General features: G+C 35.9%; 3 protein-coding genes and 1 long non-coding RNA gene across 5 annotated transcripts; 2 read left to right on the forward strand and 2 right to left on the reverse strand.

The window, feature by feature from the left end:
* The first annotated feature begins 3,999 nt into the window (after positions 1-3,999).
* LOC110684997 lies at positions 4,000-5,102 on the forward strand. Its single transcript, XR_002503902.1, has 3 exons — positions 4,000-4,220; positions 4,296-4,342; positions 4,814-5,102. It is a non-coding gene; the product is annotated as an uncharacterized LOC110684997 (long non-coding RNA).
* A 7,621-nt stretch (positions 5,103-12,723) lies between these two features.
* On the reverse strand, positions 12,724-14,048 carry LOC110684951. Its single transcript, XM_021861397.1, has 3 exons — positions 13,610-14,048; positions 13,489-13,535; positions 12,724-13,140 (listed from the first exon to the last, which is right to left on the reverse strand). The coding sequence occupies exons 1-3, from the start codon at positions 13,836-13,838 to the stop codon at positions 13,006-13,008; spliced, it is 411 nt and encodes a 136-aa protein (XP_021717089.1). The 5' UTR covers positions 13,839-14,048; the 3' UTR covers positions 12,724-13,005.
* Positions 14,049-14,309: 261 nt separating this feature from the next.
* Positions 14,310-19,855, reverse strand: LOC110684999 (magnesium transporter MRS2-3-like). The gene is made up of 6 exons (XM_021861452.1): positions 19,294-19,855; positions 18,118-18,366; positions 17,844-17,972; positions 15,447-15,607; positions 15,098-15,323; positions 14,310-14,812 (listed from the first exon to the last, which is right to left on the reverse strand). The coding sequence occupies exons 1-6, from the start codon at positions 19,678-19,680 to the stop codon at positions 14,525-14,527; spliced, it is 1,440 nt and encodes a 479-aa protein (XP_021717144.1). The 5' UTR covers positions 19,681-19,855; the 3' UTR covers positions 14,310-14,524.
* Positions 19,856-20,924: 1,069 nt separating this feature from the next.
* On the forward strand, positions 20,925-25,583 carry LOC110685000 (serine carboxypeptidase-like 18). 2 transcript variants are annotated; one of them, XM_021861453.1, is made up of 14 exons: positions 20,927-21,163; positions 21,275-21,411; positions 22,635-22,714; positions 22,837-22,959; positions 23,136-23,238; positions 23,350-23,387; positions 23,481-23,582; positions 23,910-23,996; positions 24,102-24,251; positions 24,348-24,419; positions 24,624-24,742; positions 24,835-24,960; positions 25,046-25,103; positions 25,269-25,583. In XM_021861453.1, the coding sequence occupies exons 1-14, from the start codon at positions 21,021-21,023 to the stop codon at positions 25,350-25,352; spliced, it is 1,422 nt and encodes a 473-aa protein (XP_021717145.1). In that variant the 5' UTR covers positions 20,927-21,020; the 3' UTR covers positions 25,353-25,583. The 2 variants fall into 2 exon arrangements, with proteins under 2 accessions (XP_021717146.1, XP_021717145.1); XM_021861454.1 differs by lacking the exon at positions 23,481-23,582 and having other exon boundaries at positions 20,925-21,163.
* The last annotated feature ends 931 nt before the right edge of the window (positions 25,584-26,514 follow it).

Genomic DNA, 26,514 nt, shown 5'->3' on the forward strand with positions numbered 1-26,514 from the left:
AATGTCATTATAACCAATTTTGTGCACACCTCCCTTCATCAACTAAAGGCCACCGCTGGCTTTTATGTAACCAACTAGTGGTCTGCTTTGGTTCCTTACAACATTATAACCCCAAGTTGCATACTTTAGCGTCACTCTAAATCTCTTAGAGTTCTCTTAGAATTGCTTGATCGTATGTATATAGCCTTCGAATTTGGGTTTAAGGAACATGTTTTGACACTATAAACTTGTTGATACTCCTATGCTGTGATTTTTGTCTCTGATCTTGCAGATTTCCTTTGCGTAATTAAGCATGTATAATGAGCTGACAATTGTCTCCTTTTTTTTTCCCAGAAAGGACAATTGTCTTCTTATTTTGGTAATTTATATTTGAAAAAAAAAGATAAAAAGGAGAAAAATTGGAAAAATAATGGAATTTTGGCAAAAAAAATAAGTGTGATGATCATCAATACCAACTATATTTTGCAAAAAAAATTATTTGGACTAGACAAGGTTATGCATCGAGATGCTCTTCGGGTTCCCAAATAGCCTTAGGAGGCTTTATTGGTGTCCGAATTGTCTCATTCATACCGTGGCCTATCCCTCATTTTCACGTTGTGCGTGCATCAACAATGACTGAATGTGTGAGTTTGGATTTGATAACCTAATGAAGGATTCCCTTTGGCTTAATAGGACTCGGGATGCCAAATTTTTGATTCAAATCACCCCTTGGAGCTCGTGCCTACAAATGTTGTGAAGTTTCAAAATACCCACATAATTGAACACACTCATTCTTGAGACTTTTTTAACCTATTTGTAGGCCTTTTATGGTTTCAAACCAACTTATATGACCTTGGGCAACACCCACACATTCTTTTTAATTTTGAAAAAATTTTCCGAAAATTGGTATGAAAACGTGGATTATAACCTTCTATTTTTGACACTTTATAACTCGTTTTGAGTCCGGAAAAAAAAAGAGGTTGAGGTGCTTCTGATGGATCGCATGGGACCGAAAGAGGCCTTCTGGATGGTTAGAACTACCTACTTTTCCTTTGAAATGTCACTATAACTAATTTTGTACACACCTCCCTTCATCAATTATAGGCCACCGTAGGCTTTTATGTTACCAACTAGTGGTCTTATAACCCCAAGATGCATACTTTAGCTACACTCTAAATCTCTTAAAATTGCTTGATTTTATGTATATAGCCTTCAAATTTGGCTTTAACCTTCAAAAAAGATGTAAAAGAGAAAAATAAGGGAATTTTTGCAAAAAAAACAAGTGATGATTTTTCATCAATAGTTGCTATTCTTGCCAACCACGAGATGAAGAATCAGTCTTTCTGGAATTTTTTGTTTTTTTCTATGAATAAATGAGCTTCATTATGAAAATACAGCGAAGTAAAATCTACAATTGGGTTAATGATGTCAACAAACACCAGTTTAATGAAAAAAATTCATGTAATGCATGCATCCGAAATGGTTGAGTGGTTAATAAATGTATGTTTGACTTTGGGTTTGATAACCTAATGAAGAAATTCTTTTACTTTAATAGACCAGTCCAAGTTATTGGTTGGAATCATCCCTTAGAGCTTCTGACTACTACTGGTTCAAAACTCATTCTGATAACTTTATAGACCTATTGGCAGGCTTTCAATGGTTCTAAACACAGTTAATTTGACCCCCGGAGACACCCACACATTCTCTTCAATTTTGAAAAATTTAAAATTTTCCCAAAAAATGGCCAAATACATAGATTATAGCCTTCAATTTTGGACAATTTTTCAATTTTTTGGGTTCGTAAAGGAAAAGGGTTAGGGTGCTTCCCACGGACCCCATGAGACCCCAATAGGCCATATGGTTGTTAAAACTGCCTACTTTGGCTTTAAAATGTCACTTAAGCCAATTTCCTTGCACACATCCTTTCATTAACTAAAGAGCGCAATTATCTTTTATGTAAACAACTCGTGGTCATATATTTGGTTCCCAGTAGCATTATTTGACTTCGTCTGAGTCTTGAAATCTATGAATATGTCCTTGTTTCATGTGTTATCGCCTTTAAACTTTGCTTTTAAAGAAAATTTTTGGATCCAGCAAGGTTATGCATTGAGGTGCTTCTCGGGGTCCTAAAGTCCCTTGGGAGACCTAAATGCTGCCCGGATTTATCTCATTCATGCTTTGGCCCACCTTTCATTATTTTAATGTGGAAACTTGTTAATACTTCTATTGTGTGATTTTGGCCTCTTTAGTTTATGTAATTTTCCTTTGCCTTATGAAAGCGTGTTTGATGAGCTGATAATTGTACCCTTATTTACGTAATTTATTTAATAAAAGGGGGAAATTTGGGAAATTTAGGGGAAAAAAGGGAATGTCGGGGAAAAGTAAGTGTTACGTACTCCCTCCGTGTTTTTTTTAAGTGTTACAGTTTGACCGTCACATAGTTTTAGGCAATTTAATTGACTTAAATAAAATAAGAGGTAAGTGGGGTAGTTAGAGTATTAAAAAAATTGCAAAAGAAAGATAGTGGGGTTAATAGTTTATTGAAAAGTAATGAATGTGAGGGGAGAGATATAATAAAAAAAAGTAGTACGCCTAGGCGCTGAGGCGCAAGGCGGTAGAGGTCATGCGCTTTTTATGGTCTAGGCGAGGCGACTTCAATGAGGCGCAGCTAAGGCGCACAGAGGCGCGCCTAGGCGCACTAAGGCGCACCAAGGCACAGCCTGAGGCGCAACAAGAGCTTTTTTCAGAATTTTTTTTAGTTATTATATGTGTCTCACTTCAATGAGGCGCACCAAGGCGCGCCTTAGGCGCAAGATGCTCCAAAACGCCTTGGTGCGCCTTGTGCCTTTTTATACATTGGTATTGGGTTTGGGTGGGGACCATGAGAGGAGAGAGATATAATATTTTAATGTAGTTTTTTGCCAAAAAAAAGTGTAACACTTATTAAAACACAGCCGGATTTGATAAGTGTAATACTTAAAAAAACATGGAGGGAGTAGTATGTTTTTACAAAAATAATGAGTATTCTTGCAAACCATGAGATGAAGTTTCAGTTGTTATGGAAACATGGATACTACGTTGTTATGGATACTTTTGACTTTTCTATTAAAAAAATAGCTTCAGTATGTACAATTGTTAACAATCAAGTAAAATCTACAACGGGAGTTTTGAGTTTAATAAACACCAATATAGTTATAGTATAAAATACACAATTCATGTAGTGCATGCATCAGTTATGGCTTGGTAATCAATTAATGAATGTGTGGGTTTGGGTTTGATAACCTAATCTCAATAGGATTCTAAGATTCCAAGTTTGAAGTTTGTGATTGGAACCAAACCTGAGTTTCGATATACCCACATAATTGAACCAATCTCGGAACTTTATAGGTCTAGTGATAGGCCTTTTACGGTTCTCAACCAACTTATATGACCCCGGGGTCACCCACCACATTCACTTCAATTTCGAAATTTTTTTCCGAAAATGATCTAAAAACGTGTAGTATAGCCTTCAATTTTGGACAATATTTTACTTTTCTAGGTGTTGTATAGAAAAAGGTCTTGTGGACCGCATGAGACCCTTGGAGGCATTTTGAGTGATTAGAACCGCCCACTTTGCCTTTAAAATGTCACTTTAGTCAATTACATATACACCTCCCCTCAATTACTCAAGTCCAGCACTAGCCTTTATGTCACTGACTATTGGTCTTATTTGGCTCCTAGCAACATCATATGACTCTAGGATGCATCCTCTATCAACACTTGATTTTTCAACACCGGTTCCTTAAATCTCTGAAAATGGCTTGATTTTATGTATGCCTTCCAATTTGGCCTGTAGGGAACATTTTTGGACTTGGCAAGGTTATGCGCCAAGGTGCTTCCTGGGTTTCTCAAAGGGCCCCAGGAGGCCTGATTTGTGCCCGGAACTATCTCATTCATGTCTAGGCCCACCCCTTGTTATTTTCATGTGAAACTTGTAGATACTCTTATTGTGTGATTTTGGTCTCTACTGTTTATGACTTTGTGTAATCAACCTTTGCCTTATGAAAGAGCATATGATGAGCTGATTATTGTCTCCTTGTTTTAATATTTGAATGCAAGGATAGAACTCTTCAATGGTAAAGGCGGTTTGGTAGAGGGTTCTATAGAGAGAGTCGATCGCACGGGAATTGATTTTGTGGCAATTAAGGATCAAGTAGTTGTACATCCTCATGAACCACAATGGGATGTATATGCTGCTTTCGGTAAGTTTTTAATTTCATCTGCAGACAGCTACGTGTAGTTTCTGGTCATGACAACTGTGTCCTGTGTTTTTGCAGGTACACTGAAGGGTGGTAGGGCTGACTGGCTTGTTGAGAAGTGCACTGTATGTCATGGACATCCACTTTTACATGATTGTATTTTAGTTAGGATATTCTTAGCTCTTGCACCCTTTAGTAGCTTTTGGTTTGTTTTGCTTTGTAATCGATGGACTCCACTCCATATTGAATTTATAGGTAGGCAGTTGGCCAGGTCAGGTGTTAGATCTATTTTATCTTTCATCTTTTTATTCCTTCTGAGATTGTCTGTTTCTATTCTTCTTCTTGTCCCCCCCCCCCCCCCTCTTTCGCTTTCCCTTTCCCTTTTCTTCTTTTTTCTTTCTTTTTTCTTTTTTTTTTTTCTTTTTTTGATGATTTTTTTTTACTTCTCAATTGTCAATCCTAAAAAAAAAGTTAACATCCAAGTGCAGACGTGCAGTATTTTGCTGATGTATAATTGCCAATTGCTGATAATATTTTTACTAGACTATTTTGGTTTAGCTCTTAGAATTCATTATATTCTATGATTTTCACTATAGGAGCTTGGAGCCAGTAGTGTAACCCCACTTTTGACAGAACGTTCTCTTTCGATATCAGAAAATCGAGTTGACAGGTTGCAGAGAGTGATCGTAGCTGCAACGAAACAATGTAAGCTCCTATTATCCTGAAATCTTTGATTGTATCAGGGGTATTAAAACCAGTATAATTCATGGTTCTTTTTGTTATATCCTCCGCCCCTTTATCTACACTTTCCATTTTGGATCGTCCCATTCTAATACTTCTCTTCAATAATTCTCTCTGTAACCCTTTTCAATTTTTTTATTACTACCCTGGGAAGAGAGTATGTTGGAGTCTTGTATTAGTATTTACTTGTAATTCTACCTATACTACTTTAAAGTGATTTATCAGTTGTCCCACGTTATTGCAGGTCAACGATTGCATGAAATGATTCTAAATCCTCCAATGAAAGTTGGAAGCATTTTACCTAATGTGAGTTGCTACTTGCTGTAGTTTAGTTATTACAACGAAATCCTGATTTGTTGAACCATGCACTGTACCAGTGAGGCACTAAAGCCACTAAGGCTTGGTATATTCCTTTGACATACAACTTACAATTATTCTTCAATTCCTTTGACATGCCTCAATTTGTATATTCCTGCGCATTTTAATTTGTAATATATGTAATGTTAATCTGTTCTGCTTTGTTTGGCTATACGTTTACACTTCTATAGTGTGGCTATCAGGGTGTAATGAGCTGGGTGGATCTGTGTTTAACATTGGACATTATTGGTGAATTCATTCATCAAGCTGCCCAACTGAGTGACATCTGTTTTCAGAGAGATAATGAGGCTTGGGGGTTGAGGTGTAGGATGGGAAAAAAAAAACCTTGTTTTGTATCATAATCCGAGCATAAAAGAAGGGCTAGAGCCTACCTACTAACAATTTTTAAGCTTTGGAGGAAATTGACTGATCATATTGTCTGTTCTCCATGGAGCGGTGGCTGTATATGCAACAATGACAATAGGTTTATCTAAAAGGAATTTTCTAAAAGTGGTAGTAGGAACTAGGAAGAGTGGCAGTATGAAGTTCAGTTGTTTGTTGTGTATCCCTTGACCCTATTTCCTTGTTCTTGATGGAGTCCTATGAATATATAATTTGGTTCTGGTGCTTTAGAGTCCTCCGTTAGTCATTCTTTTAACATCAAAATCCTTTAGTTGCAGCCTTCACTTATTTTTGCTTGCATTGTGAAGGCCAAGGTTTCGAAGGGTGTTTATGTGTTTGTTCGAGCAGCCAGTTTGGAGAAGTCCTACACTTGAGCGAAACCCCAAATTGAGGGCAATGTCTCTGGACTTGTTTAACAATCCTGGAAGTTTGGGATAAGTTACATACTCAAGGGTTTATGACCAAATGTGACTTATGTTAGGCCAAAGTTATGTCCTGTTTTGAATCACAAGATTTTGTTCTTCATATGTGGGTATTAAAAATACTAAATCATGACATGCATACCCCATGATCTTTTGATAGCCTCTGAGAAAATGGTGTGTTATTATTAGTCAATTAATCAATACAGTGCTTCCCTTCTGCTAATTTCTCTGCATAGCTGTATATTACAATATGAGCATGACAAACTGGCTATAGTGACTTACATAAAATATCTTTTCCCTTAGGTTGCACAATCAAAATTATCTTTTGTTGCTGCAGCAGAAGCTACTCCTCTGATCAGTACATTGACAATGACATCACCGACCAAAGAATATAGAGGTTCGCTTATAATTGGACCAGAAGGGGGTTAGTTCAAGTCTTTTCTCGAGCAGATTTTTATCGCACATTAATATATACTTGATTAAAAATTTTACTCAGTGGTTCCTGTAGATGTTATTAACTTCTATGTTTTCTGGATCTCCTTTAAGAAAGAATTGCTGATTTGCTATACCTTGTAAATTTTTTCAGATAGTTTATAATGCCAAAGTGGATGAGGTGAATGATGAATGTACCCCATAAAGTTATGTGCGTGACTAGATTGAGAACTTTCTCTCTTTTTTTCTGTGATTGCAAGAACGACTTTGATGAACAATGCATTACTGTCCAGCATCATAAATCTTAAGTTTTGATACTCTATAAGTTGTAAGACTTGTAACTGTGTCCTCATGAGCTATAGGGTTTTTGTTTTATTAATTTTGGGGTGGGGGCGTTGGTTTTGTTTTCGACACACTGGTATGATGAGTTGCTGTCTTCCTGAAAATTTTGATATAAATTGACAAACTGGTGAAACTTATTGAATGCTTTTGTGAGCTAATCTCATCTTAATGTTTGAATGTTTCAGACTTCACTGAGAAAGAATTGAAACTGATCACTGAAGCTGGTGCAACTGCAGTAGGGCTTGGGCCACACCGCCTGCGAGTTGAAACTGCTACAATATCACTCCTCGCTACATTGATGCTGTGGTCTGATTCTCAGTAGCCATGAAGTTTATATCATAGTTTTTACAAATCTGTTTTTGACAGGGATTGAGACAAAATAGTGAAATACGAGAACTGTTTTTAGGAGTGAACATTTGTATATCATATGAGCTAGAGCTGTCAAAAGTTGACCCGACCCGAAATACCAACTCAAACCCGATTATTAACCGAACCATCTGAACCAGAAAAAATGGTGACCTGACCCGACCTAAAACCAACCCTACACCTGAGTTGACTCGAGTATGTGAGATCCAAACCCGAACATGAACTAACCTGGAGATGACCCGACTTGAATATAACCTGTAAATTATTGACCTGAACCGAACTTGATTTGAACCGAAATTAACCCAAACCCGTTTAAACCCGTCAAAATCAGAATTTAACCCGACTTGTTACTAACTTGACTCGAATTTAACCCGACTCGTTCCTAACCCGATCCGAATTTAACCCAACCTGTTACAAACCTGACTCGAAATCATCCCGACTTGTTATTAACTTGACCCAAATTCAACCCGACTTGTTATTGACACGATCCGAATTTTACCAGACCTATTACTAACCCGACAAAAATTCAACCTGGTCTATTACCAATCCGACTCGAAATCAACACGACTTGTTATTGATCCGAACTAAATTCAACCTAAATTGTTCCTGACTCGATTTTAAATCACTTTAAATGCAATTTAGACCACCTTATTATGTTGATCAAAGCATTTTGTCGAGGGAGACCAAGTCTTATATTATAGACTTAAATTTAAGAATTAAATATATTATATATTTGTTGTATGGTCAAAGGAGATAATTATCTTCCTAAATTTTAGACTATAATTCCATATTATATTGCCATATATAGTATAGTTAAAGGAAATAGTTAGCTTGATAAAAATGATAATTATCTATGTATAGTTAGTTAAACCCGAATATGACCTGACTTGAACATGACCCGATCTGGTCGTAACCTGCAAATTATTGATTTCAACGTAACCAGACTTGAATACGAGAATGACCCAACTTGGAAATGACCTAACCTGATTATATCCCTTAAATTATTGACTTGATTCGAACTCGACTTGAACCCAAGATTGACCCGACTTAAAAATGACCCAATTTGATTATAACCCGCAAATTTATTGACTTGAACCGAACCCGACTCAAACCCGAGAATGACTCGACCAGATTCTAAACCATAATTTATTGATTTGAATAGAACCCAACACAAACCAAGAATTACCCTAACCCGTGAAAACTCATATTAAACCTGACCTATTGTACACCCGAATCTAATGTAACCCGACTTGTTATTAACCCGACATAAAGCTGATAAGAAATATCACCTGACGTGACCCGACTCAAGCATGACCCAACACAAACCCGACCCGTATAGATTATGGAATTAATCCGAATTGACCCGACACGAGTTGACCCGACCAACTCTTACCGACGTAAACCCAACCCGTTTACTCGAATTGACAGCTTTACTCGAAAACTCCAAAATATCTCAAAAACCGTGAATATTAGCCTTCAATTTTGGAATTTTTTAATTTTTTTCACTCGGAAATAAAATTGCCGAAATATTTATTATGGTCCTTAATACCCTCCAGGAGCCCAATTGGTTGGGTCTAACCATCCAACTTGCCTTTAAACAACCAATTTAGTTGTTTACAATTTATACCGATTTCATTAACTCAAGCCTACCACGAACATTTACGACAACATATAATAATCATATATGATTCCAAACGGCATTTATTGACCCTGAGATGTACCCCTTAAAATCTCAATACTTTATGACACCGGGCTCCGAAACAATCGAGAAATTTCTCAAATAGCGTGGATATTAGCCTTTAATTTTGGAATTTTTTGATTTTTTTTCGTCCGGATATAAAAATTGCCGAAAGGTTTACCATGGTCCCTAAAACCCTCTGGGAGCCTAATTGGGTGGGTAAAATCATCGAATTTTCCTTTAAACGACCAATTTACCGATTTACAACTTGCATTGATTTCTTTAATTCAAGCCTACAACGAATATTTATGACAACAAATAATGATCATATATGGTTCCAAACGACATTATATGACCCCGAGAGGTATTATCTAAAATTTTAAGACTTTTCGGAACCGGACCCCGAAGACTCCAAAAACGTGGATATAGCTTTCAATTTTTAAATTTTTTGACTTTTTTTGCCCGTAAATAAAAAATTCTGAAATGTTATCATGGTCTCTAATACCCTCCGGGAGTCCAATTAGGTGGGTGGGACCTTCCAATTTGCCTTTGAACGACCAATTTACCGGTTTACTACTTGTGCCAATTTTATTAATTCAAGCCTACCACATATATTTTATGACAACTTATAATGATCATATATAATTTCAAACGGAATTATATGAGCCCGAGATGTATCCCCTAAAATCTAAAGGCTTTTCGACACCGGACTCCGAAACCTCTAAAATTTCTCAAAAAGTGTAGATATAATTTTTTTAATTTTTTCGTTTGAAAAAAAAATTTGCCGAAAATTTTTACCATAGTCCCTAATACCCTCTAGGAGTCCAATTGGGTGGGTGGAACCATCCTATTTGCCTTCAAACGGTTAATTTACCGTTTACAACTTGCACCGAATTAATCAACCCAATTCTACTACGAACGTTTATGACAACCTATAATGACCATATATGGTTTCGAACGGCATTATATGACATCGAGATGTATCACCTAAAATCTCAAAACTTTGTGACAACAAGCCTTGAAACATCCCAAATTTCTCAAAAAGCAAGGATTTCAATTTTGCAAATTTTTTACTTTTTTCACCCGGAAATCGAAATTGCTGAAAAGTTTTCCATGGTACCCAATATCCTCCGGAAGTCCAATTGGGTAGGTGGAACTATCAAATTTACCTTTAAACGACCAATTTACCGGTTCACAACTTGCACTGATTTCATTAACTCAAGCCTACCACGAACATTTATGACAACAAATAATGATCATATATGATTACAAACGGCATTATATGACCCTGAGATATATAGCCTAGAATTTCAAGACTTTTTTACACCGGACCTCGAAACCTCCGAAATTTCTCAATAAGTGTGAATATAAGTCTTCAATTTTGGAATTTTTTGACTATTTTTCGCCCGAAAATAAAAATTGCCGAAATATTTACCAGGGTCCCTAATATCCTCTGGGAGTCCAATTGGGTGGGTGGAACCATCCAATTTGCCTTTAAACGGCCAATTTACCGATTTACAACTTGTATCGATTTCATTAACTCAAGTCTACCAAGAACATTTATGACAACATATAATGATCATTTATGGTTCCAAACGGCATTATATTACCCTGATATGTATTCCACATAATTTCAAGACTTTTCGACACCGGACCCTAAAATCACAAAAATTACTCAAAAAGTGTGGATATTAGTCTTTAATTTTGGAAAATTTTGACTTTATTTCGCAAGAAAAAAAAATTTGCCGAGATGCTTACCATGGTCCCTAATACCCTCTTGGAGCCCAATTGGGTGGGTGGAACCATCCAATTTGCCTTTAAACGACCAATTTACCGATTTACTACTTGCACCGATTTCTTTAACTCAAGTCTACCACGAACATTTATGACAACATATAATGATCATTTATGGTTCCAAACGGCATTATATGACCTCGAGATGTATCCCCTAAATTCTCAAGTCTTTTCGACACCGGGTCACGAAACCTCCAAAATTTCTCAAAAAGCGTGAATATTAGCCTTCTATTTTGAAATTTTTTGACTTTTTTTCGCACGAAAAATAAAAATTGCTGAAATTTTTACCATGGTCCCTAATATCCTCTAAGAGTCCAATTGGGTGTGTGGAACCATTCAATTTGCCTTTAAACGGCCAATTTATTGATTTACAACTTGTAATGATTTCATTAACTCAAGTCTACCACGAACATTTATGACAACATATAATGATCATTTATGGTTCGAAACGGCATTATATAACCCCGAGCAGTATCCCCTAAAATCTCAAGCCTTTTCAACGCCGGGTCACGAAACCTCCAAAATTTCTCAAAAAGCGTGGATGCCTTCAATTTTGAAATTTTTGACTTTTTTTTGCACGAAAATTAAAATTGCTGAAATGTTTACCATGGTCCCTAATACCCTCTGGGAGTCCAATAGGGTGGGTGGAACTTTCCAATTTTCCTTTAAACGGCCTATTTACTGATTTACAACTTGCACCAATTTCATCAACTCAAGTCTACCATGAACATTTATGACAACATATAATAATCATTTATGGTTCCAAACGGCATTATATGACACCGAGAAGTATTCCCTAGAATTTCAAGACTTTTCGACACCGGACCCTAAAATCTCCAAAATTACTCAAAAAGTGTGGATATTAGTCTTTAATTTTGGAAAATTTTGACTTTATTTCGCAAGAAAAAAAAAATTGCCGAGATGCTTACCATGGTCCCTAATACCCTCTTGGAGCCCAATTGGGTGGGTGGAACCATCCAATTTGCCTTTAAACGACCAATTTACCGATTTACAACTTGCACCGATTTCATTAACTCAAGCCTACTACGAACATTTATGACAACATATAATGATCATTTATGGTTCCAAATAGCATTATATGACCCGATATGTATCCCCTAAAATCTCAAGCCTTTTCGACACCGGGTCACGAAACCTCTAAAATTTCTAAAAAAGCGTGGATCTTAGCCTTCAATTTTGAATTTTTTTTACTTTTTTCGCATGAAAATAAAAATTGCCGAAATGTTTACCATGTTCCCTAATACCCTCTGGTAGTCCAATTGGGTGGGTGGAACCATCCAATTTGCCTTTAAACGGCCAATTTACCGATTTACAACTTGCACCGATTTCATTAACTCAAGTCTACCACGAACATTTATGACAACATATGATGATCATTTATGGTCCAAACGGCATTATATGACTCCGAGATGTATCCCCTAAAATCTCATTTCTTTTCGACACCGGGCTCCAAAATCTTCGAAATTTCTCAAAAAGCATAGTTATTAGCCTTTAATTTTGGAGAATTTTGACTTTTTTTCGCATGGAAATAAAAATTGCCGAAATGTTTACCGTGGTCTTTAATACCCTCTGGGAATTCAATATGGTGGGTGGAATCATCCAATTTGCCTGTAAACGGCAAATTTACCGATTTACAACTTGCACTGATTTCATTAAATCAAGTCTACCACGAACATTTATGACAACATATAATGATCATTTATGGTTCCAAAAGGCATTATATGACTCCGAGATGTATCCCCTAAAATCTCATTTCTTTTCCACACCGGGCCCCAAAACCTTTGAAATTTCTCAAAAAGCATAGTTATTAGCCTTAAATTTTTGAAAATTTTGACTTTTTTTCCGCATGGAAATAAAACTTGCCGAAATGTTTACCATGGTCCCTAATATCCTTTGGGAGTCCAATTGGGTGGGTGGATCCTTCCAATTTGCCTTTAAACGGGCCATTTACTGATTTATAACTAGCACCGATTTCATAAACTCAATCCTACCACGATCATTTATGACTTCATATAATGATCATATAAGGTTTAAAATGACATTATATATGACTCCGAGATGTATCCCCTAAAATCTCAAGCCTTTTCGACAACGGGTCACAAAACGTCCAAAATTTCTCAAAAAGCGTGGATAATAGCCTTCAATTTTTAAAATTTTTGACTATTTTTCGCACGAAAATAAAAATTGCCGAAATTCAGAATTTTACAGAATAATAACGAGAAATACACTGAAATTACTTGTTCTTGTCCAGCCACTCAAGTATACCTCTCTCTGATTCAGAAAGTTGTTCTTTATCCTTGGCTCTCAAAGTGCCCTCTACAAATCCAAAGTAGTCTTTGTAATTTCGCTTGTAGTAATCATCCATTCTCTGCATTGGTAAATAGTGACAAGAAATTAAATACTATAAAAATAATTAATCTTAATCATATTGATTATTAGGAGCTATCTAACAGTGTTATTGGACTAATTCATCCAGCATTAATGTTAGAATTAAGAAATGTGTGCCTAGATTTAAGTTGATTATACAACTTGTAAATTAAAAACTGAAATGGGTAGTGATACAGAGAGCACACTAAATTTTGAACTTTGGCAATGTTAAGCTTAAAAGTATTGCTGCAAAATTGTAAACTCAATAAGTTGGTGCTGATCCTTCTTAATTGAGATTAATCAAGCATCAATTATAACAATTTTATAAGGGAACCTTAATCAGTCTTACCTCTTTGTCATTCTTTGCTTTGTTCTCCTCTGACTTCTTCAAATACTCTGATTATACATAAACTATCATTAAAGTAATTTAAGATTAATGATAAAGAAGTTGGTTAAACATAGATATTTACTTTGAAGAAGGGCAGTCCGGCTGTCATTAGCATCAGTGGCTGCTACAGCTAATAAAGCAGCAGCAGTTGAGGATAAAAGAAGCCTTCTCCTTCCACCAATATCAGAGCCGGAGACTGCTATACTTCTGGCTGTGCTCGCGGTTGCTGCTGTTAAAGACTTTCCACGATCAAGGAGCTCTTTCACATTATCTGGTACAAATCTGCAAGAATAACTTGCTAGAGCCATCATCTTTTTTCTGCAGTGCTATGTGCATGGAGCCTCAACCCTTTTCCTGTGGCTACAAACACCTGTGGATGAAGTTGTGAATTTTGTGGTCTACATATCTTGCCACTCAAATATCTAATTTTATCTTTCTTTGATTGGATTCATGCAATATACTAGATAACTTATTTCCTTGTAAGATTGTTTTCTAGTAGGCTTGGTCTCAATTTTACTCAAATTTCAGATAACTTGTCTAAAGGATGATTATTACATGTTTAAGGCCACAAGATTATCCATAACGTCGTAATTTGGGAAATAATGGACCAACATAAGGCAATAATATCGACTAGGTACCTCACTAAATGGAGGGGTAAAATAATTAAGTTAATTGTCATGGCTGCAAGATCCAAAAAAAGATACCAAGCATGTAGTTCCATCAAGCCCAAAGATATTTTGTATATATATATATTTTTTTTTTGGTAATAGAGAAATTCTCAATTGGATGGAGTGGGAAGTATATATATGACACTTGTATATAATAGCTGTGTAGATCAAAATCCAGTATGAATATATGTTGAAATCCATCGACAAGATTACAACAGCTTATTTTACTAATTTACATGTTTAGTGCATCTAAGTAAAAATTTAATTTCATATCAAAACTATACAAAGCCAATTACACCACATCATTCTTGCAATGGCCACTTGTGTGATCACTCTAGCAAACGCTTGTGCTTGCACCAGGCGACAGCAATAACATAAAGGGCTAAACAACCTGTTGCTCCACCACCAACAGTCCAGAGAAATTCCGGATCTCCAGCTTTGTCAGGATCGAACAGCTCGATGTGGATATTCATCCCGAAGATACCAGCAACAACAATAAAAGCACTCACAACTAAAGTTGCAGTTGTGAGCATGACCCCCATTTGCAGAAGGTGATTCTGTTTGTCATCCAGCATTATATTAATGTAATCCTCTGTGTCATCCACGTACTCACGCAACTTCAAAAATCAAGGATAGAAAATTAGAGACGCAATAAAAACCTGATTTTTTTGCATGGAATTAAATTCACCAGAAAATGTTCTGATCAAGTTAAATTTGCATGAAAACAAGAAGGTATGTTTTTTGTTTCCAAACTCCAAAGTATATACTATCCAGTTCCCTGCTAGTTAATCATGTTCAAGCATAATTTTTGAAGAGATCGAAACACGCTAGCATAAAGTCAATTTGTAAGTGCACTGAAACAGAAAACAGGAAAAACTTAAGACCAAAGGTATGTTACAAACCGTAGTGAGCTTATTAAGTGTACCATCGATCTGAACAAAGTATGCCTCCAAAAGCATTTCAAGCTCCTCCACATCAAGGTGCTTGCTTATGGCACTGTGTGTCGTGCTAGTATGTGTCCCACTTCTGGCTAGTCGTGCAGGCACTCCAAAATATTGGTCTTGAGGGTTGGCATCACTTTCATATCTGCCTGAACCCCCATTAACTTCCGATATTTCAGCAGGCATCCTAGTATACAAAAAAGCTAAACATTTAGGGACTTGAATTGAAACAGTCAGAATGAGATCCATCTATGCTTTAGATAACAAAACAAATAAACATTAATCTTTCAGAGCCCCTTTTGCCAGTTACCTTTCTTCCATTTCAGCTTGGACTCCATCACTAGCATAATCATGCTCATTAACAGAAGAAACGGAGGAGTCATCAAGGTTTTGCTCAGCTAGCTTCTCAGTTAGGTACATTTCAGCCATATCATCATCATCATCTAGCAGGTGCTCAAGTTCATCTCTCACCTGGGGACTTGGAGCATGTTTATTAGTATTTGAAATAACCAAAATTACATTTCATATATAAAGCATTATGTGACGTCAGTAACTGTATCTATTGAACTAAAACAATTTCACAATCACAAACAGTCCCATATATTAGCTAGAAAGTTAGATGGGCATGCAACTGACCTTTAAAAAAAAAAAAAATGTAACCAAGGAAAAGATCCCTAACATGAGACTTAAATTTAGCACACGCTAGCTGAAACCAGCTGGTTATCATTCTTTTCCTTCTTTGGTTCATAGGAGAGAAAAACGCCACTAACGAAATTATAACATGACCTCCAGTATGCTTCCCTCAATCCCCCCATCACCCTGAAAAAAATAGGCAAAGCAGAAATCTAATGGAAGGACAGGAAAATAAAGAAACCAATAGGGGTCCTATGTCTAATTAAATGAAAAAATACTACTTCCCGATCTGCATCTATCCAAACCCCATCTCCTTCTTCTCTGTTTCTTCCCCTCACTCCCTTCTATATCAACACAAATCTTGCCCTCCCTTTCTCCCTCTGTCCTTGCTGCATCACCTGAAAGATTTTCATGGGTCCTCCATTATTACAGTCGGGAAGCCCTTAGTACACCCCATGCTGAGGCACATAAACAGTAGCAACTAGGTGACCAGCGAGTCAGACCCACAAGGATAGAAACTCTAAAATTCTCATGGACAAGTTTAATATCCACAAACCAAAAGCACATACAAGTCACCAAACCCATGAATATACCAAACGTTGAAACTTGAAAGTCACTCAATTGACCAAAGACTATTAACAAAGGCTATAGCACACAATTATGGGTGCAACTCTCAACATATGAAAACCCACACAAGGAGTACCACATGATTGCCCCGAAACCTAGGAGATGTCAAAACCTTAGGTTCCCTGGGGCATCATAAAACCACTAGCATATCCATGCTAAATCTTGAAGAATCACGCCATATAAAAGATGTGCTCCCCAGTCAAGGGAATAAGCGTATCTGTTTGCATAGACACAAGGCTAAGGCATAGGCGCTGCGGCTCAAGGTAAAAGGACTGGGCATAAGTGTTGCGAGGGTAAGATGCCAAGGAAAAAGGCATAAAAACTCCTCATTCTAAAACAGACACCTATACATGGTATTATTGTCATAAAGGGTAGAGTCTTTGCTTATCTTAGGGGAAATTTCAGAGAGCATGGGCATGAGCCAAGCCAGGGCAAGGTATGGCCAAGGTATGTGATTTAAGGCATGAATTAATTATTTTCGACCACCAAATAGGTCTGCTAGTCTCTCATGAGAAACATGGGGAACACATCGATTCCTAAGATTGCAGGGTTCGAAAATAATCTTTGGAGACTAAATTGAAAACTTAATACACAAAATCAAATCATTTTCGGAGATTTCGGGATTCAGTGTCAAAATCTCAATACGAGGGATGTTTGGAACCATATGCGCCCACTAGTGAGAGCCAAAATAAGGCCTAAGATGGAATTTAGTAACAAGCAAAACGGATAGTTAAGAAGCAAAATTGATGGAACAACCTTCCTAAGTGGCCTCCCGAATTATCAAGAGAACAAGGATAGCTCCTCATCCTCTATCTAGAAAAGTAGAAAAATCCCTAAGATTGAAGGCTATAATACATGATTTCCAATCAATCTTGGGATATTTATCAAATAAATTGTAGAAGAATTGGAAGTGGTTCCCAGGGCCATAAAAGTTGGTTTGGAACCATGATAGCCAGCTTATAAGCCTCTCAAGTATCGAGAAGGAGCTCGATCTACGAATATGGCTATTCCATTAATCTCTTGTAATGTAGTCAAGAGCAACAAGAGATGGATCCAACTACACAAGTGGTCTCCTGGGATAACATAAAATTAAGAGAAGCACCTCAACCTCTTTCATTTTTACATCCGAAAAAGCTTTTCTATAATTAAACTATTAACGGGAATAATACATGATTAAGGGAAATTTTCCAAAATTGAAGTTGATGCAGGTGATGAGGAGAAAGATAGAGAGAAATGATAACCTAAAAGGAAAGAAAATATTTGTTGCATAAAATGTGTAGTATCCATTTTGGCAATAATTGCAAATAATACGGAACAGAGGCAATAACTATTTTATAAAGAATTTGTATTGTTAGTAAATCACAGTTGCTTCTGGACTGGGAATGAAAAAATGTACAGACTTCCTCACAAACAGGTACAGAGGAAACAACCAGGTAAATCACAGTACCTTCTGGACACGCCCAGTTAAAGCCACTAGGCGACTCTTAATTTGCCTAACACGTTCCAAGTTCAGGGTGCTGATTTTTGATGTTAGCTTATCCAAGGCTGGATGAGCTTCTTGCTCCAATGTCTTCGCCTGATAGAAAAACAACCAAAACCCACAAACCAAAATGAAGTAAAGAAAAATACGAAAAAATAAAAAATAATAATAAAGAAAGAAATCAATGACAAACCAGTATCAACAAGAATTTCACTCTTAAACATAAATTAGTTGGGTATACCTCAATATCTAAGGAACTACAAGCTGCTTCAAGGCAAGCCTCCAGAGCTATAAATTCAAACGGAAGGACCTTCACTCCATCTCTGTTCTTCAAATCTTCCTTTTCCTCCAAGTTATTCTTATCATCACTCACCCCTTGACGTGGAGGGAAGCCGCAAAGATCATCTGGAGGGCTAACATCAGTGCTTGGGGGCTCCTCAAGGTCATATAGATTTCGCCACTCAGAATTATCTGCCCCACCTCCAGCATCCTTCATAGCCAGTGTATGACGAAGAATTAGAAGGTATAACATAATAACTAGCAGTCTAGCATAGGGAAACAAAGTAACAAACCTTAGTGTTAAGTATCGATTTCTAACTCGAAAGAAATAACTAGATGACACACAAATATGAACTGAGATTTACAGACTAGTAGTTGATAAGCGACAAATGATACAGTTAACAATCATATGGAACATCAGAAAAGCTAAATGACAGAATTCAAGAGAATTTCATTGAACAAATCTTGAAGGAGGTATCAGCAAATCTAGAGTTAGCAATGCCCCTTTATGATTTCAATAAAATCCAAGTCTATTACTCTTGATGTTTTACTCTGATCATACCACAAATCTACTCGGTAATTGACACTCCAGCACTTGATTAGCCTAAAGGGGAGTGAAATTCAACATATCCCATGATCCATGACTAAACAGTATACTAAGTCGCTACCATAATGCTTCATACTTCACTTGTTCAACTCAGTATGCCTCTTTGCTACCATTAAGCTTATGCCGAGCTATTGAGATTCAAGTATAAATACCCTAATCTTCTCTCAATCTCAATCTACCAAGCTTTAATTTTTCTGATTGTAGGAAAACTATATGCCTATATTACACTTAAATCATATCATAAATAAATTCAGCATTACCATAAAAAAAACTAGATAAACATACTTAAATTCACCATCAACTCCAACACCAAATTGAAACATATAGCAACACAAAACTGATAATCAATCATAAAAATAAATAAATAAATAAACACACCCAAAAATCAAATCTCATATCTCAACTCCAACACCAAATTGAAACATATAGCAACACAAAACTGATAATCAATCACAAAAAAACACGCCCAAAAATCAAACCTCATATCTCAACCACAATCAAAAGCAACCAATCATTAAAAAAAGGGGCAACCTGAATTTTGGTAGCTTGATGAAGACGCACTAATCTTCTTTGAAGCTCCTCAACAAAAGGGGTAACAGAAGGATCTTTAGAATTAAGCAAAAGAACTTCTTGGGCAGTAATAATTGCTTTAATATGCTCCAAATTAATCACAATCGCTCTCTCTCTTCCAAGAACAGTTGATGGGTATGAAAGAAGCGGGTCCAATATCCTCAAGTCTCGGGCCGGGAGGCCCGTTCGTCGCATGATAGAGTGCTTCCCTGCTTCAACCACTTGAGCCTGACCCACTGAGTCAATCACCAACCAGGCTCGAACTCCGGTCCCCTTTTTCCGGTGCCCGCCGATCAAGCCCGGCACCAATCCAGGACGGGCTATCTCGGGCTCGTCGTCGGGCCGCATTGTTTTTTGTATTGTTTAAAATTGGGTTTCTCTCTCCTGGTTTTGGTGGCGTTGTGTATACATGCCTGGTGGAGTTGGTTTGATTTGATTCTTTCGATTAGTCACCACTCAGCAGTGAGGATTAAAGAAAGGAGCAAGAGTTTCCTTTTTCTTGGAATTTTCTAATGAAATGATAAAACATTATTACTACCTCCATTGTTTATGTGCAACAAAAGGAGGGTATTATTTATGAGACATAAAATATATTATTGTCGCACATAATAATTAATAGAGGTAGTAATAAAAATGGTTGATTTACAAAATTTCATTTGTATTTTTCTTAATATTTTTTTTTAAATTAGTTTTTTTTTTCGGAGTAATGTACAATTTGCATCAAATTTCATATACAATAGTAGTTAATATAGTTTTAAATCTTGATGTTGAATTATGGATTATTAAAGAGTAAAAGTTGAAGAGAAGTGGAATGTAGGAACAAAATTGATACATATATAAGATGGTTCTAAATATATTATAAAAAAAAAAGTCTCTTTCTCGATTATCATAAAATTATATAATAGTCTAACCAACCGATATTCCATAGTGTGATTTAACTATGCTACAGACTTACGAGTACTATAAATTTAACTTATCATTAACCTTATATTTAATCAATTAAATTTAATACTCATAGCGCTAAGTATCAAGATTAGCGTAAACAAATTACTCCGCATTTCCACAACAAATAATAATTAATGAGACTCGTGGAACACATGTGGTCCTATAATAGTATATGGAGACATGGAGTACTACATGATAAATTAGTCTAATCATGGGTCCTGAAATTTCTTAAGAAAACGGAAAAAAAGTCATGTAATCATAAAGACATCATCCTTCATACTTTATCAATATATAATACGGAGTACTCCTATTTAGTGCTGGTAAAATCCGACACAACACGAATCGGACATGAAAAAATGGGTTATGTCAACACAACAAGTTTAATTCGAATTGGTGTGAAAATTCTCAATAGGACAACACTAAATTAACACAACATGACTGATCCAGTATAAACAAGACTAATATTTTTTTTCATATAATACGATATGAATCGGACAAAAAAAAACGAGCTACTTGTAATGTTAAAGGTTCCCAACGATTTTAATTACTGATAAATGAATCTAATACAACACGATGCGTTTAATAAATGAGTTGAGTTAATATTGAGGCTCCTAACCCATTTAATTTCGAACACGACACGACATGAGTGCTAGCATCTCCTATTCTCCTCCTCATATAAAAGGCTAAAAGCTACGGGAGTAATTATACAATAGTGAGGAGTTGACAATTTGAAACAAAAAACCATGACCACATCCAAACAACTGATACATTTGTTCATCTTACTCTTCCTTGCCGTCGCCTTCTCGCCGGTGCCGTCGTACTCCGGCGAGACCGTCGATTATCTCCCTGGATTTTCCGGCAAGCTCCCTTTCAACCTCCAAACTGGGTAACTCTATTTCTAAACTTAATTCAATTATCTTATCTGTTTTTTTTTTCAACTTGCATTTTAATTCAGCTTTCTGCTACTAAAAAAATTGTAAATTGTGAAAAAAAATAGATACATAAAAGTGGGAGATTCAGAAATGTTCTACTACTTTGTTGAATCAGAAGGAAATCCAAAGAAAGACCCTTTACTTCTTTGGCTTACTGGAGGTCCTGGTTGTTCTTCTTGGAATAGTCTTGTTTATGAAATTGGTAATTTTTATCATCTATTCTCATGATTATCTTGGTAGAGCAAATCATATATTGTTTGATGTTATAATTTGAATTAGTACGACAGCTAAATTGAGACAGATGAAGTAATGTAAAACGTGAATCATTGCTTAATTAATTAATGGTTAACTCTGTATTTGGCATAATTATATTGCTCATCTCATAGTTGTTTGGTGGAAAAATAAATGACCTGAAAATTAATAGTGGAAAAGGAAGTTACACGTATGTTTATCAATAGTCGTGGGCCTATCTTGCATGTTTTGCTTGAGTGAGAGATTCATCAATTTGCAATCCAGAAAATACAAGTTGATTTTGAGATAAACCATTTACCTAATATTTTCGTAAAAATTGAGAATTTTTTCTTACTCCCTCAGCTTCATAATTAGTAGCCTATATCTCTTAATTATGTGAGTAATAAATGTTAGAAATAGGCTTCTAGTTATGAAACGGAGGGACTATTGATTTATGGAAAATGATAAACATTGTCGTACAAGAAGCTAGAAAAAGAAATATTAGGTATAAAGTAACATTAATTACACCGATCAGCACGAATTTTATCATGAATTCCCAACTTAATTCCTTTAAGGATAAAATGCCATGTGATAAACAAATCACAGTGATTAATCTGGGCTTGTAATATATAATTAATTACTTTATTTATTTAATTTGTGAAAAGCCCTTTTCTATTTTTATATAAACTATATACTTCACAATTGAGAGCCATGTACTGTATTGTGATGTCCTCATGTTACACAACTGATGGACCTTATTTTGGTCCTTTTTTAAAAATTGGTTCTTTTTCACATATATTCGCCCCTCTTAATTTACTGACTCTTACGTGGAAGAACGAAAAACTTCATCCTTAATTTTTTTTGTTCTACTCACTTAGTGTTTTGAGCTGCCAGTCCTGCATATGTATGATTGTTGAAGTTTGTGTGATACTTCGTAGGTTGGTAAGTACATTTGAGGTTTATGTTCAATACATCATAAGTTAGTCAATGCTTTGATCTTCTTGCAAGAGCTGCTGTTATATGGCTAAGTCACTAGACAATTGATCTACTTATGTTGATTATTCTTAATATTGGTAGTAGTACCATGTTAGAGATTATATATGAACACCACTTCTCAGTTGTCATAGTAGTATATGGATTGTTTGTCATTAGTCTGTAATCTAAGTTCGTTTTTGCATGTACACAATTTGGCAGGACCACTAGAATTTGACCTTGATGCATCTTTAGAAGGAGGTCTTCCTCTGTTGAGATCTTATGAACATTCTTGGACCAAGGTAAGGAGGATATAGGAAAACAGATAGTTATGGAGTACAGGCCAAGTTGCCAAGTTCTATTTTCCTACCTAATATTCTTTTCTGAAAAAGTACTGAAACGGGAATTTATGCTGTATATGCAGAGTGCTAGCATAATATTTCTAGATTCACCAGTTGGAACAGGCTTTTCCTACTCAACAACTCAAGAGGGATGGCCGAGCTCTGAAACAAAAGCAGCAGATGAAGCTTATCAATTTTTGATGCAGGTGGACTTGTAGACATGATTTTCTTGCTAGATTATCTGTGATTATGATCCTACACAGTCACAGCTAGAAAATACTGATAAAATTTTATAGTATTAAACCGAGATAATGCTAGTAGATTTAAGTTGGTAAACATGACTCAAACGAAGAAAGCTAAATCTTCCGAACTCCTGATGCAGTGGGTTGTAGAAAATCCTCAATATCTTGATGTTCCATTCTTTGTGGGTGGTGATGGATACTCTGGAATTATTGTTCCACTGATCACACAATTAGTAATAAAAGGTACTTTAATAAACGTAGTTCTTTATTACTCATTATTGCTTAAATAGCTAAATCGCTTTTTCATCATCTGTTACCTGAAATTTGTGAGGCAAACTGAAATACTTCTGACAGGTAATGAAGCTGGAGTGCAGCCACACTTAAACCTTAAGGTGATATTACCAGAGAATCATATGGATACTTGCTTCTAATGAAATAAATCAAGCAATTGTAGGTATAATCTCTGATTCGTTTTGATATTGAAGGGATATTTAGTGGGAAGCCCGAATACAGATGGTTTCATTGATGCAAATTCAAAAGTAGAGTTCGCTCATAGGATGGCACTCATATCAGATATTACTTTTAATGTAAATGACTTTAACATTAAATGGTTATTAGTTGTGATCATTCTAGATCTTAGCTTGTTGCACTCCCCTTTTGTGAGATATATGCTTCGTTCTTTTCCTTTGAAAAGCCCTTGTCTGAACTTAACAGCCCCTATTATCTGAATTTATAGACCAAACTCCTTGTTAAAATAAGGTTATTTTTATCAAGGTGAAATGAACAAAGGTATGGTGGGAGTATGAACAGGCAAAGCTAGAGTGGCTCTTTTTTTTGAATAGAGGGAGAAAAATGGTGAATATTAATTACTGCCACAGTTTGTAATTAAGTTCTTTCTGTCCTTCACCATGCAGAATGCCAAGAAGTACTGCAAAAAGAACTATGTAGATGTGGATCCAGATAACACACAATGTGTCCTTGCTCTTGATGATTATGAGAGGGTTTGTAAAATATCAATAGCTAAGAATAATTTTGATTACGAATGCTTTTAAAGGAGCTTTGATGTCATAAAAATCTAGGTTGTGAAAAAATTGTTCTTTCCACAGTGTGTCAGGGGTATATGGCCAAATCAGATTCTGGAGCCAAAATGTACACTTGGTAGCCCGCTTGATGATAGGTGGACTAGAAGATCTCTTCAGGAGGATCCCAATGAATTCATTCTTTCGGTCCCTCAAGCTTCAAATCTTTGGTGCCGGGTATTTTCCTTGCTAATCCCTCTTTTAGCATTTATTAATTCTTTCAATCGTTCAATCTTTCTTTTGCTGATTTCTAGATGCCTAATCGTGTTGCAGGATTTCAATTATACTCTGTCAGATACCTGGGCAAATGATGAAGCAGTCCAGGATGCCTTGCACATCCGCAAGGTATCATGTTTCTTTAATTTTGTGGCAGTAAATAAATCATTTTAGAACAAACTGACTTTTTAGGCTATACACTACATTAACAGTTTATATCAAGAATTAAGATTTTAATGTTTTTATCCTGCAGCATAAGCTCAATAAAATGTTTCATGAATAAAATAGATTCATGAAAATACATTTTCTAATATGTGACTATTATGCAAGTAGGGAATGGTAAGCCAATGGAGTAGGTGTAACCAGACTATATCATACACGAAAAATATACCAAGTGTTATTCAAGTTCATCAAAACCTCACCAACTATAACCTGAGGCTACTAGTATACAGGTAATCATATCCTAGCTTGAATCTTGACTTCTTGAGTGTCCTTTGGCATGAATGATTTTGCTTACTAGTTGTCCATTTTCTGCGTTAACTAGTGGTGACCGAGACATGGTTGTTACATTTGTTGGAGTCGTGGAATGGATAAAGTCCATCAAAAATTCCGCCAATCTAACTCTTTCAGACAAATGGCGTCCATGGTTTGTTGATGCTCAAGTTGGAGGGTAAATAATCTGAGCTTTAGTTTTCCTACCTTGGCTTTGCTTCAATAAGTTTACAAAGTTCTTATTAAATGTTGAAATGTGATAGGTATACAAGGAAATATGAAAAGAACTCAGCTTATTATCTGACATATGCAACCGTGAAGGTAAATTATACACATTACTCGTGACATCTCAGCATGTAAATGATCATATTGGATTCAGAACAGCTCTCTTAACATTTTGGCCGCAAAAATTTACTTAAGTATAAGTCTTGGCAGCTTAGTTTACGAGAATAGATGACTTATAATTCAATTTGAATGAATGTTCAGGGTGGAGGTCATACAGCTGCAGAATACTACCGCAGAGAATGCTCTGAAATGTTCGATAGATGGGTGTCACACTATCCTCTATGATGCGAACCTTTTGGGTTTTGCAAGTTTATTCTGTTTATGTTATTCCACTTCATTTGGACAATAATGTAACTAGTAGCATTTTTTTTTCTACCATAAGCGTATTACATCGTATGGAGTATTTTTTATTGATGAATTTACAATTGACAATAACTTCATCTGTAAAAGTTTCATAAAGGCCGAAGATGCCTCTGATATGATTGTAATATGGAAATATGTTTTCCCTTGGTACTACTATGATATTTTAGTCAAAGTATTCGCGAATCATCAATAAGAGGAGCTCTTTAGTACGTTAACCCTTGGAAATTTGGGATGGGATCAAAAGATCTAATTTTAGGTATTAGAAAGTCCCAAAAAACTTCACATATGACAAACCCAAATATTCAAAACAACCAAAACAACGGTCCAAAAGGTTTGATCCATGGAGGTATAGCGTATAGCATGGGCTAAGCATGGCGAAACAACTTTGCCAAACTTAAATTTTTGTAAAGAAATGGTGACCTTAAATTTTTGTAAAGAAATGGTGACGCGAAAAACCAATAGAAAGAGGGAACTCACGCGGGTGGAAGCAAGTCCACCAACACTATGGGTTGGGGCTGTTGGGCGTTATTAGATGGTGTCGATTTATACAGAGTACATAATTAATCGAAGAATATAAACTCCATTTTGTAAGGTACTGTAATAAATTAAGATTCCATAATAGATTAATAGTACAATAGCAATAAGTTTGTGAATGATGTGTGGTTTTTTCTTGCCTCCTTTTTTATTTTGAGAAATGTAATACTCGTACAACAATTGCATTGCAACTCTCCGCAAACTAGTCAATTCTCGTATAATTTCAATAAACAACGGAGCCTACCAAAATTTAATTATCAACTACAGAACCTAGTTGATTACTACCGTAGTAACACTTATACACAAGTAACATGCGTTTTTAAAATATTTTACACATATACGGAGTACATATACTATTATGTGAGACATAAATTAAAGTAATATCGCCGTTACATATATTATGTGCAAATCTTAAATTTTTTATATCTCACAAACAATACCCAAAAATTGCACATATTTAACGGAGGTAGTATTCGTATATACTCCGGATAAAAAGAACCTAGTTTTCGGAAATTGTTGGTATTTTGCCTCATTGTATTGAGAAGATGAA

This window comes from Chenopodium quinoa, unplaced genomic scaffold (genome assembly GCF_001683475.1).
Source record: "Chenopodium quinoa cultivar QQ74 unplaced genomic scaffold, ASM168347v1, whole genome shotgun sequence".
In the NCBI taxonomy this organism is placed as follows: Eukaryota; Viridiplantae; Streptophyta; class Magnoliopsida; order Caryophyllales; family Amaranthaceae; genus Chenopodium; species Chenopodium quinoa.